The sequence below is a fragment of the Brienomyrus brachyistius genome, chromosome 11, assembly GCF_023856365.1.
Source record: "Brienomyrus brachyistius isolate T26 chromosome 11, BBRACH_0.4, whole genome shotgun sequence".
Classification (NCBI taxonomy): domain Eukaryota; kingdom Metazoa; phylum Chordata; class Actinopteri; order Osteoglossiformes; family Mormyridae; genus Brienomyrus; species Brienomyrus brachyistius.
This window is the reverse complement of record NC_064543.1, coordinates 27847551-27860705: the sequence shown is the minus strand read 5'-3', so window position 1 is coordinate 27860705 and position 13155 is coordinate 27847551. Positions and strand designations below refer to the sequence as shown.

At 38.7% G+C, this 13155-nt stretch overlaps 1 protein-coding gene across 1 annotated transcript in view; it reads right to left on the bottom strand.

Moving 5' to 3' along the window:
* Positions 1–377: 377 nt before the first annotated feature.
* ptprja (protein tyrosine phosphatase receptor type Ja) overlaps positions 378–13155 on the bottom strand; it is a 30740-nt gene continuing 17962 nt past the window's right edge. The window contains 21 exon segments of the mRNA XM_048969782.1: positions 378–4412; positions 4966–5101; positions 5438–5598; positions 5713–5829; positions 5918–6052; positions 6222–6295; positions 6440–6530; positions 6651–6738; positions 7257–7265; positions 7468–7512; positions 7613–7697; positions 7800–7918; positions 8041–8248; positions 8339–8485; positions 8657–8929; positions 9376–9639; positions 10330–10599; positions 11249–11512; positions 11715–11981; positions 12113–12373; positions 12536–12790. Of these exon segments, the coding sequence (XP_048825739.1) occupies positions 4257–4412; positions 4966–5101; positions 5438–5598; positions 5713–5829; positions 5918–6052; positions 6222–6295; positions 6440–6530; positions 6651–6738; positions 7257–7265; positions 7468–7512; positions 7613–7697; positions 7800–7918; positions 8041–8248; positions 8339–8485; positions 8657–8929; positions 9376–9639; positions 10330–10599; positions 11249–11512; positions 11715–11981; positions 12113–12373; positions 12536–12790 (3425 nt within the window). The 3' untranslated portion in view covers positions 378–4256.

The window sequence follows — 13155 nt, the reverse complement described above, 5'->3', positions numbered from 1 at the left end:
CATAGCTTGAATACAATTTGTAACTAGCCCTAGTGTGTAAATGGTATAGGTGCTTGTTGTGCTTTGTACCCGGGTGTTGCATGTACCCTTACGTGTATTTGTACTTGGTCCTTGCCTGATCCTGCATATCTTTGTCGATGTGTAATTACCCACTGTGTGTGTGCCTCACTGTTCTTAGTGTAACTTCCCTGTCTTTTTGTTTCATTATGTGTCTCTGTATATTGTTGCATTGTGTGTGGTCCTTTTCAGGACTGTACATAAAGAGCATCTGCGTGAAAATCCACGCCTCCCTGTGTTTGTACACCGGCGCCATCACACTGCGTCGGTCAGCCTGGTGCCACAATACTTAATATGTGAATTTAATTACATAAATTAGGTTAAGAACAAATATCAGAATCGTTTAATGATGCTTCAGAATCAATATTCCATTACTGATTCATAAAACCAAATAACTTTTACTATTTGGCACAGATTTCTGTGCCTGAGGTTGCATGGACACATGACACATGACTATGGTAACTTTTTCCCAGTAAACCCCTAAGGATACTAAATATTTATGACTTCAGAATTATAAAATATCCATTCATTCACCCATCTTCCAACCGCTTATTCTGGCCATCTTCGTATGGGAGCCTGGAGCCTATCCAGACTACAAGGCTGAGATACACCCTGGACATGATGCCAGTACATCAGAGCATAAATACACATGGTATGGGCATTTTAAAGATGCTGAATAGTCGAAGATATCTTTCACCGTGGGTTTAAACCAGAGTACCTGTAGCAAGCCCATGTGACAGAGGTGGAAGGGTGCATGTAAACTCCACACACAGGGTGGAAGGGGGGATTCGAACCTCAGTATCCAGTGGGGTGTGATACCTACTGAGCCACCATACTGTCCATGTGAAGAAAAAATGGTGCATATGTACTGTTGTCAAACCTAAAGGAAAATGCATTACAATATACACTTATGAATATAGTTCTATGTAAATCAAATCGACATGAAAATTAATTTCCCAAAGAATATTTATAACAAGGTTGAACTTATCAGAAGCAGTAAGAAAAAAGGAAGACAAGGCTTTTGCAGTATAACAAAGCCCATGCCTTTTTTCTTAGGACTATGTACTGTAGCAGTGGTGCTTTGTGTAGGATCAGTAAATAGAAAAGGGGTTAGCATTTGAGCTTGTAAGTATTAAATAAACCATGGCTTTGGGGACTATTGGCAAAAATTTACTAACATGCTATAACTGGTAAATTTTTACAGTAAATATTTCAAATTTAATCATTAATCAGATCCTTGTTTTCAATGGTTTTATAACTAATTCTAGAAGCACAGTGCCATGACTCCATAATTAGATTATCCATCCATCCATTTTCCAACCATTTATCCAATAATGTCACATGATATTACTATTAAATGTTGTGACGTGCCATGATGGAGGAAGGACAATCCACATAGCAGCTTCAAAAAATCAGGGATTATTTAACTAAACAAGCAGAAAGGGAAAAGCATAAAACATAAGGACCACAAGGTGTCAAAATAAAACAGGAAAAACAGAAATTAAGGGAGGGAGCAACACCAGGAGCTAAAGGCAAGGACGAACATTGGAAAACTATAATAACTAACAGGGAATAACTATTATGACTACAAACACATAGCTACACAGGAAACAACTGCAATGAACCAACAAGGAACAGTACAAGAACAGGCACTTAAATACATTATTAAAAAGCCTAGACTGGGGACAGGTGAGAACCATAACAAATCAACCGATCATTAAAGACATGGGGCAACAAGGAACAGGTGGGGTAGTTACAATTAACAGTTACAATTGAAAGGTCAATTAACAGAAAAAAAGGACCAAACACTATGGAAAACCAAAACTAGGACAAGCAAATGAACAGGGAATAAGGAGCAAAAACAAGGAACTATAACTGAAATACCGAAACAAATACTGAAGTGGAAGAACACAAAACCAACAAACATTAACAGGATGACCAGCAACACCTGCTGGCCAAATGGGGTCAAAACACAAGGGACGGTCACCGATCCTGACAATGAACAATTTCAGGACCCTTTTCCAGTTCATTAAATTTTCTATTATACCTATTCAACATATAACTGGACAAATGCAAAATTTACAGATAAAACACTCAAATCATGGATTTCTTTAAAAATATTTGTTTTCCAGCACTAACATATTATGGCACATGTGCTATTTAAATTTCAGTATCTAGATCTGTAAGTTTGTCCACTGATGTCATATACTTTGCACTTCAGTTTTAACAACAGTTTCATTTTAAACAATTTTCTTAACTATTGACCTAAAACTATTGCACCTTTTCCAGGAAAATGATAAATCTACTGGTCAATAGGAGATAGATTTCAGTATACCTTCACATTCACAGTCTGCCTAGTAATTTAAGCAGACCACTGCTAAAAAAATATACACAGTGTTGATAGCTTAATATAATAACATAATAAGGTATAGGAAGAGAAGTCAGGAATCTCAGTGCAGATCATCAAACACAGCATATACAAATGTAAATGGTAATAACGATGCGTAATGATCTATTCTCACAACTATACGGCCAAAAACTTCCATAAGACCATTAAACAATTTTGAACTGAAACAACCACTCAGATTTTTACAAGGGCTGTCCACATAAATATAGCTAGGCAAACTTGTGATAAAAACACATTTTAAATTATCACATGAAAAAAAATCTTACACTGGAAGTTATCACTTGTGTAAGGTGTTGACTATGAAGCTTGACCAAAGCAGAGTTAAAGCTGAGTATTCTGGTCACCATTATATTACTTTATGAGATGCAAAAATGCAAAAGTACTTCTTATTTAATGAAAAAAACCAGTGAGAGCTCCTCCTAAATTTATATTTACAAAACAATTACAAACCCTGATTATTTTGTTACTCCATTATATATTCCATAAGGCTTTAAGCTTGAGACTCACAAATGCAAATAGCCATGAACGCAAAAGAATTAATCACTATGCATTACTGTTATGAAGCAAAAGATGAAGAATTGAAAGGTAGGCATTTATATGAACAAAATGGGGTTTTAATTAAGTCAAACCTGAACAGAACTGAACAGGGGTTGGGAAACCAACAGGACCACGAGGGGCCAAAATGGTAGGACTGGTACCAGGAATAACACAGGGAGACAGGAGGAGCAACATTTATGACCAGACTGGGGTTGACAGGACAAACAGGTACTTAAATACAAGGACTAACGGGGGTAACAAGCAACAGGCTTGGCTCACCAGGGACAAGTTAGAGAGGAGGCAGGAAGATCAGGCATTCAGGACGTGACAAGTATATGAGAACGAGTGGATTAAATCTCCTCATAAAATGATGCCAGACGCATGTCTACTTAAATACATATGGATAAGAATTGTAAACTACTTTATCGGATTATTTTTCTATTAAACAGAGGCAAAACATTCAACTGAAATGAAACATCAAAGTGCTGAGTCCTGAGTTCAATTTATGTTGCAAGTAAAATTTTGCTAAATGTTTTTTTTTTCATTTTTTTCAGAATATGTCGTAATATTCAGATATTGAACATCTTAAACCATAAGGCATTTTTCGTACTATGTACATCTATGTACAACAAGCAACTAGGATAACTATTATTATTAGTTTTATAAATCAGGAATTTCTTGTCTTCAGGGCTGTCATCACCCTCTACATACAGTTATGGAAAAAATGAAGAGACCCCTCCGTGTTTTTAAACAAATCTGTATTTTTAAATCCTGGTTTAATCCTGCTGGCAAAAGACTATGCTGAGCAGCTGGTTGCTTCCAGTTCAAAATTACTAAGACAGCAGTACACAAAAACCAAGTGAAGCAGGAGACACTGGGAACAACTAGACACCAGCCAGGTAAAGAGCAGAAGTGACCTTTTAATGCCAGAGATGACCCTTATCTTATTCGACATTAAGTGCAGGTGTGAAGTGCCCTGCTGGGACAGTTTGTATCAGACCCCTCAAAACAGCACTGAAATCCTTAAAGCAAGGAAGAAGCCCTTCAGAGAAGAGAAACAGAGAAAAACCAGGCTGCGGTTTACAAAAAAATGGATTCACAAACACATACCCATAAATTGAGAAATGAGTGAAACAAAAAATTGTGCTCTGGTCTCTTCATTCTTTCCTCAGCTGTATGTAAAAATGACTGGCACTTTCTATAAATAAACAACAAGAACATAAATCCAGCATTAGAAAGATGAACAAATATTTTCCTAAGTATGGTGGTAACCATTTTTCGATTTTCTCATAGGTTGAAAGTTCTCATAAATAGAGACTGCAGTTGTGTTCTCATATATCAAGTCTACATTGGTTCCATTTCTTGATCTGATGATGTCCATGGCACACTGGTTTAAGAACACGTACTGATCCTGAAACGATAAAGTAGACTCAGGGCTAAATGTGGCTACATATCAGTTTTAACTAAAAACCGGATTCCAAAAAAGTTGGGACACTATACAAATCGTGAATAAAAACTGAATGCAATGATGTGGAGGTGCCAACTTCTAATATTTTATTCAAAATAGAACATAAATCACGGAACAAAAGTTTAAACTGAGAAAATGTATCATTTTAAGGGAAAAATATGTTGATTCAAAATTTCATGGTGTCAACAAATCCAAAAAAAGTTGGGACAAGGCCATTTTCACCACTGTGTGGCATCTCCCCTTCTTCTTACAACACTCAACAGACGTCTGGGGACCGAGGAGACCAGTTTCTCAAGTTTAGAAATAGGAATGCTCTCCCATTCTTGTCTAATACAGGCCTCTAACTGTTCAATCGTCTTGGGCCTTCTTTGTCGCACCTATAGTGTCCCAACTTCTTTGGAATCCGGTTTGTATAAAATCCATAAAGAGAATACCTGCTATCAACCTGCAAGCATATGTAAGCATTTTAACATCACAGGCCATCATTTGGGCTTACCTCAGTCTGGACCATGAGTGGCCGGTGCATGCGGAGATCATGGACAGTTCCGTATACGTCCACCTCGTTGTCCCGCTCGATTTGGAAAATCAGGCGGTCAATGGCGATGAAGGTTCCAGTTCGTCCCACTCCCGCACTGTCACCCGAGAAAACATTTGCAACATTCTGTGTAACAGGCATATATAACCTATTTTTGTGCATGAATGAATGAGAAGAATGGATTAGACTATGGAACTTCCGGGTCTTGGTAAGAAAAAGGGCCTAGTTTTTGGTAGTATCTGTAAGAAATGAATAGGACATGGGGGAGCCACGAAATCTTTGAGAATTCAATTCAGTTTATTCTTAGATAGTGCCTTTTTAGATTATGCTTTTCCCAAAGCACTCAACACAGAATCAAAGTTCTGTGACCATCGCAGACACGAGAGTAAGAGTGATGCCACGGGCGGACATGCCCCGCTGGGCTCAGCCTGACCTGCAGTGCACCACGGAGGGCGAATGGCGCGAGAACTGGTCCATGTGCTCCCTCACGAGGTGCCTGAAGGTGATCAGCAGCTCTGTGGTCTCTGGGACGCCGTGGTCTGGCCAGGCTGTGAAGTGGAAATGGCGCAGAGGGCGTTTTTCTGCAGTCTTCACCTGAAAGCGATAGGGTTGGTTGGGAGGGTTGAGGGTAATTAATTACTGGAGAATTACTGTAAGCAAACCAAATACATACCCATTAACAATAATGCTAGCAGACTTAATACTTACATTCTTGACAGTAAAGTCTCTTATTGTCCAGTCATCTAGAACTATTTCAGACAATGATGTCACAGTTATATTGCTGAAATGCTTGGTTCCTGAAGGCCAGTATTCCTCACATTTTACCTAAGGAAATCGCATATTGGTTTCAGTCTCTGTGATGTATTCATAACTATGTTTCTCCACCCCCCCTCCCCCCATCAATGCAACTCACCCGGCCCTGCTCAGTGCACCTAGTCAGCATCACCAGTGTGTGCACATTCTTCTCCCAGATCATCCTCCAGAACTCATTCTCAGTACTGGCTAATGGACCCTGTGCTGCAATGAACTCCTTCCTGGAATTGTACCCCTGTGAGAGAAAATAAAACAAAGAATAATGATAAACCTAGAATAATGATAAACACAATAAGGATAAACCTAGCCTGTCATGAGGAATAAAAAATAAATTTAAAGAATAATGAATTAAAAATATCTCCTCTGGTGGCCATAACTAACTTTAATTCTGTAGTAATACATACTGGAATATAGTTGGCGTTGATGTAATCATCGAATGGCGATCCTTGGATGGACAGCTTTACTCTTGAAGAATCATCTAAATTTAAAAAAAAAATTTTTTTCAAGATAATCCATAAGCAGCTGCAAATATAATGCATGTGCCTGTTAGCAAACTGTACAACAACAGAAGGTGGAAAGAATCCGTGCAATTGTAGGAGAAAGAGAAATTCAGCTGACTCACACGGCAGGACATTGTTGTATCGGTTCTTTCCTTTGTTCTCCAGAGCCAAAGCACTGCTCTTAGCTTGGGATATGCCCACAGATTTCAGGTTCTGCCAGCCAATGGGAGAACAGGACAGAGGTATACATTTTTGCTTCATCTTCGCCTCTTGTTAGCACTAAATACTGATTTAGATTTGAAATAAAATATTTTGTAAGCACAAGCAAATTACCTCAAATTCTTTTGCAAATCCACAGTTAGAATTTGCTTGTTGCTTCCTGAAGTAATCTTTAAAGTCCTCCACCTTAATGGGAACACTACTACTGCTGCAAGAACAAAGGCAAGGTACATTAATCCATCCATCCATCATCCAACTGCTTACTCAATGTAGGATCTCTGGAGACCCTTAAGCCTATCCCAGGCAGCACAAGGCGGGGGGGGGGCACTCTAGCTGGGGTGACAGTCCATCACAGTGGACACACATGCACACACTCACACACTATGTTAGCACACAAGGGCAAAACAACGTAACTGCATATTTTACCAAAATACCGTTATGACCAAAATCTGATGATTTTTGCCTATTACAGATATGACTGGACAGTCAAAAAACTACAAAAGCCCCTTGTCTGAGTTTTAGTGTTAGCATAGTTACAATGTTTTGCCTTCAGGGGGCAGTATGCACATTTTAGAAATGCCAGTTCACCTAATTTGTGTCATGTGACACAAGAGAAATGCAAACCCCACAGGAACAGCAGGAGTGGAGCTGGCACCTACATAATACGATAACAACATGCAGACAAATGCATTGGTCAACAATAAATTTATTTTTACTTACACTTTTTCCCTGAAAAGAAAATAATGAACAAATATGTTAATGGTGCATATTAAATTTTTGCAGGTTCATTAAAACAAAATATATTTTGTGTACAATGGTTGACGGATTTATGCAGCATAACTATTATCTAACCATTGTACCCACTGAAAAAATATACAATGATTAAGGAAAAATTATAGAAAAACACAGTGCTGGATAAACATTACATCACCTCATTGAAAGAATGGGGACTTCTGAAGGTTCAGCTCTCTTACGTCTGGCCAAAAAAACGATAGATTGTATTTATTAATGTATAATCGTCTTAATTCTTTGTAATTTATGATCGTAATGAATGTGAATAAATAATGTGCCTTTACCTTTTTAATGAAACTGCACCAATAATAAAAATGCTGATGAGTAGGAGTATAGATACTACAGATATAACTATGGATGCGACAACAACTGAGAGAAGAGAGTGAGATTAGTTCAAGTTGTAGTATCCTCTTTGATATTAAACTTGGGATTTACGTAACATAGAGCAAGACCATGACTTGCACTCTGTACCTGGATTTTCTGGAAGATTTATTTCTGTCTCATAAAAAGGTGATATTGAGACATAGGATTTTGAAATATCTATAAATCCATCATTTGCCTCCAGTCGAGTAAATATAACAACGGCAAACCTGTAAAGCATAGTGAGATTGTTTCAGTGTTGGGTTACTGCTGTTCTTTATCTGCTAATCGTCCTCCCTATACCCTCTAGATTTTATTTGGTATACTATGATGAAGATATGAACATATTTACCTGTAGCTTCCCTTGGGTTTAAGTGGTCCATTAATATATCTCCCCCATTCTGTGTTGTCACCAATGACAATTGAAGTTATGCCTCTTTGATATATTTCCTTCTTTTCTTTAAGGGTTGCCAGGTAAGTTTCCCCATTTCCAGTATTCCAGGCTTCATATGTGTTGCTTAGATACATTTTAAAAGAGGATGAGTTTCCACCAATAATACCTGAAGTAAAGAAATGACATGGTATCACTTAGGAATAAAAATGAGGGATTGATATATTAATAAAATAAATGACTTAAACTTGAAACATACTGCTAACACTAGATGTAACAAGTACACCACAACTGACAATGGGTCCTTCACTGTCACTAAAGAGCCCAGGGTGCAGGTCCAAAGTAAATCGGTCATGTTCCACATCAGTAACTTGGATATAGTCCTTTATATCTGGTATCCGTGGAACTTGGAAAAAAAAGAATAGTCAAAATTTGAGAACATTTACATCATATAACTTGCAAGATGATGAAGGCAGAAATGTATCACATTCATATAAGGAGATGGACTTTCATGGGTAAAATAATGTAATGAGATTTTCCTTAAATGGGTACAAAGTTTGAATAAATGAGTGCATACCTGTGATTCCTGTCTTACAAGATATAGCAGTGATGGGGCTGCTATTCCCACACCCACGAGTTAGGATGTTCACCGTGTACTGTGTGTTGTAAGAGAGATTTTTTAGGGTGTGCATACATTTGGAAGTACAAGTTGGAAGAGACTCCTTGGGTTTATCTCTTATGGCGATTTCAAAGCCTTTATTTAAGCCTTTGGGACTGCTCCACTGCACCGTGAGAAGAGCCACAGTGAGGTTTGGGCTCTGACAGCTGATGTTTGTAACTGGAGCTGCATCTGTGAAATACAGGAAAAACAACAAACTAATAGAAAATGAAGATCCATGCATGATTTATGGCTGCTTATGCAGCAGCTTTATGGTGAACCTGGGCCAAAGTCAGGACCAGATTCCAGACCACAGCAGGGCACACATTCACCCACAAAGGAGACACCAACTGGTCTTACTCTGTACCATGGGAGGGACCCCCATACAGTACAAGATAGACAGCATGCAAAATCACACACTGTTAAAGGCAAGAACCCACATTCCTAATGGTAAGGAGCAACAGGACTACCCAATCAGCCACCAAGCTGCCTTGGAAGACCGGCATTAACAATGAAATGTTATTGTTTCAAGAAAGCTATATGGACTTTGAAGCTTGGATTTCATGGGCACTTGTGTATATTCCAAGAATATGAATCATCCATTTCGCTAATTTTGTTAAAACAAGGAGGGTCCTCACCTATACAAGAGGACACCACTGCATGTGAGGACTCTGTCCCATCCTCTGTCAGCGTCATTACACTGAAATTATACTCGGTTCCAGGCAATAGATCGACTACCTCATAAGTCTCATTCAGCGTTGTTGTGTTGATCACATGATCTGTGCTGCTTGTTGTCACTCTGTAGCAGTACCCATTTTTAAAATCAGACGGGGCACTCCATTTAAGCACAACCTTTTCAAGAAACACAGACTGTATTTCCAGTGATTGAACTTTCTCTGGTCCTATTTAAACCAAGAAAATTATTATTAAAGAGCAATTACCTCCCTGCATCATTTTTAAAATCTTTTACAATCAATAGATAAAATTAAGATGGCTGAGATTATAGTGAGATTGCCCTGCATAGCAGAGGTCATTTGCATTTGCCGATATGCTTGTGAGGAGTGTAAATAGCCCCTGTGTGTATTTGCTCTTGTAGATACTTGTGCTGTGTCTCCGGTGTTTGTACTGTAAGTGTGTTTACCTGTGTGTGCCCTGCCAGTTACTCGCGTGTCTCCTTGCCCTCTGTATAATAGTTGTTGTGTGTGTGCCTTACAGTCTTATATGAGACCTCCTTGTACTTCCCTGTTATATATGTTGGAGTGTGGTTGTTATCTGTGTGCGGTCCCTTTAAGGGCTCCAGGTGAATGACCATCTTGTTTGAAATCGTCTCGTCTCATCTCCATTCCTGCCACTGCGATACCTGGGTTTCATGGGCACTTGTGTATATTGTGTATATGCGCTACAATATTTTCCTAATCTAATATGAGACCATAAAATGTGGAACTGTTACATTGAATAAAACTTTTGATATTTAAAAAGCACAATAACAGACATCAGCCCCCCCCCCCCCCCCAAAAAAAAAATCATAAATATGATGCATTCAGCTTTCCAGATTGATTCTGCTGTTTTCTATGTTACCAATGAACACGTACTGGTTGTGACCAAGTCCACCGTAACTGGTGCACTCACGAGCTCCTCTGGTCCTACAGTAGCCACAGAGATATTGTATGAGGTTCCGGAAGCCAGTCCGTTCAGGACACTGCTGCTCGTATTGGTGTTAATTGTGTGGTTGTACACAGCAGACTGATATTTCACCGTGTAATAGTTAGTAGAACCGTCACTGTCCAGCGGACTGCTCCACGCTAAAGCAATTGAGCTAGTATTCTTGTCTGTTATTGTGATATCTCCAGGTTTGTTTGGATCTGTAAGAATAACAATTTCTTAATGTCATTTCAGCAATGATATCTGTCTGAGTGAATGCCTGCTACTAATGTATTTTGAATATTAACTCTGACACTGAATATTTATAAGAAATTAGGAGCATTCATTTAGTGACACTTCACTTGAAGGGGCACAAATATTTGGTAAATCATGAACAAATACCCGTATCTACTTGAGATGTGTCATGATTTATTAACAATGAAGAAAAATGAGATCAGCATATTAGTATAACACTTATGTTAATCATTACTTGTTCCTTCAGCGGTTCCTTCAGTAGTTCACAAAGGTTGGCAGAATTAACACATACAGTAACAAATACAGTAAGTGCTTGAGATAAGCATGATATCAGCATGCAGTGCTGCGTTCCATTTACCTTGGAGGTTGGAAGTGGGAGCTAGGAATGACGTCCCACTCAAGCGAAATGCATTCCAGTGTAAAAAATTAGAAAGCCATTTAGCAATAACAGCTGGATTTCTTGTTTAGCTTAATACTATATTATTTGTGTCCCTTCAAGTGAAGTGTTACCAATAAATCTTTGGACTACTTTGACCATTTCTATGCTCAGAAATCAATGTCTGGCATCTCCAAATGACTGATGGACACTGATGCAGATTGCTGCTGGATACTTACAGGTTGCGATTGACACTGCCTGTGATTCCTCTGCAAAGGGCCCACTCCATGTTCTCACTGTGACTGTGTACATACTTCCTGCTTTCAGGTTAACAAACTGACAGGATTTAGCAGTGTTGTTTAATTCCTGCTTCTGGGTTTGTCCTTGAACATAATATAGGCTGACCACATATTTCTCTATGTTGCCCCTTGGAGAATCCCAGGTCACAGTAATGGAATCATTTGCACGTTCATTTGACTCCACTGACATCACTTTTTCAGGCTCTGTGTGTGATAAACAATACTGAAATGAAGATATACATCATGGAATGACACTCAGGCTGCTCTCTGCTGAGCAGGAAGTGAAAGAAAAAAGAAAATTCCCCTCAAGGGCTTGACTCATAGGCTAGAAAAATTCAAAGCAGGCATCTAGTGTGATCCTGTGTTACAGACCAGTAACAAACAAATAAAGGGAGAAGATGCATACTTGTGTACTGAGATGTGGAGAGTGGCCATCCTTCAATCCCATTTGACGCCCTGCTGTAAATAAGGAGGGAGCAGTTGGTCCCTGGGATCAGATCATGAATGTAGGCTTGTTCTTGCTGCACTGACTGATTCTTCGTATTAGATGTGCACCCCGAAATCTTAACTGTGTAAGTATAGCTGTCTTGGTACTCCTGTGGTCTGGTCCAATTCAAATACACCACCGATTCGTTAACTGCCTCGGACTTCAAGTCAACAATGGGATACGGTCCTGAAAATCAAATTTAATGCTGATGTAGGCATCCATTTTGATAATTCATTGAATTCAAAAAGCTGAAAAGTACTACAGTACTATGGATTTAATCTATTACTGCTGGAAAATGAGTATTTCAGTAAACTCACTTGTGAATAACGAGATGGATTCAGCAGTAGACTCACAAACACCCTGCAGCGTAACTGTGACATCAAACGTATAATTGCTACCAGATCGAAGGTTTCTGATTGTGGCGTCTGTTCCGTTCACAGTGAAGTTGGTCTCTTGGTTTAGGGACTTTGCTTTCACAAAGTACTTATAACTCTTCCCAGAACTGGGAGACTTCCAAACCAGTGTCACGTTAGAAGTTGTGATCTCTGTTGCTTGCAAATCTTTCACAGAGCTGACTCCTTGGGGGAAGAAATAACAGAACTTTTCATTTCTTCCATGTTGTAAGCCCATACAAATGTTAAATATCTAACTGTCCTTGTTACAGTTAAGTAATTACAGTGAGAATATTGCATATTAATTAGCAATAACCATAAAACAAGTGTATTGCCTATGAGACTCACTTGTACAGCTTAACACAGTCAGTGGCGTGCTCCTGTACTTCATTGGTCCAACCGTTAGCACAGAGATATTGTAGGACGTTTCTGATGTCAGATTTTCCAGCATGAAACAGGTGTCAGTGGAAACAAATTCATTGCCTTGGTAGTAAACAATATATGAATACTGGTCCCCATCCATGTCAGAGGGCCTGCCCCAGCTGATGTTAATGGAACTTGTCGTTGCACCTTCAACTCTGATGAAACTGGGTGGATTGGGATCTACAGTAATATGTTAATATAATGAAGTCTACAGTATAATCTCAAATTTCAAAAAGTCTACAGAATAATTTCAAAAACAGCATGAAAAATACTATGCATTCACACATCATATGGCAAAAAAATTAGTCATATATTAAGAAAGCTTGAGCATTATATTATTGAGCATAATATAATATAATATAATATAATATAATATAATGCCTAGCACTCAAACAGACAAAATCCCAAATGTGCAGCACATACATAAAATCCATACACTATTTCGAGACAGCAGTTATTGTTGCGTTTACATTCTGACACTGAAACACATTACATCAGATTATCTATTCTTCTACACATCCATCCAACAGTCCATCTACTATACT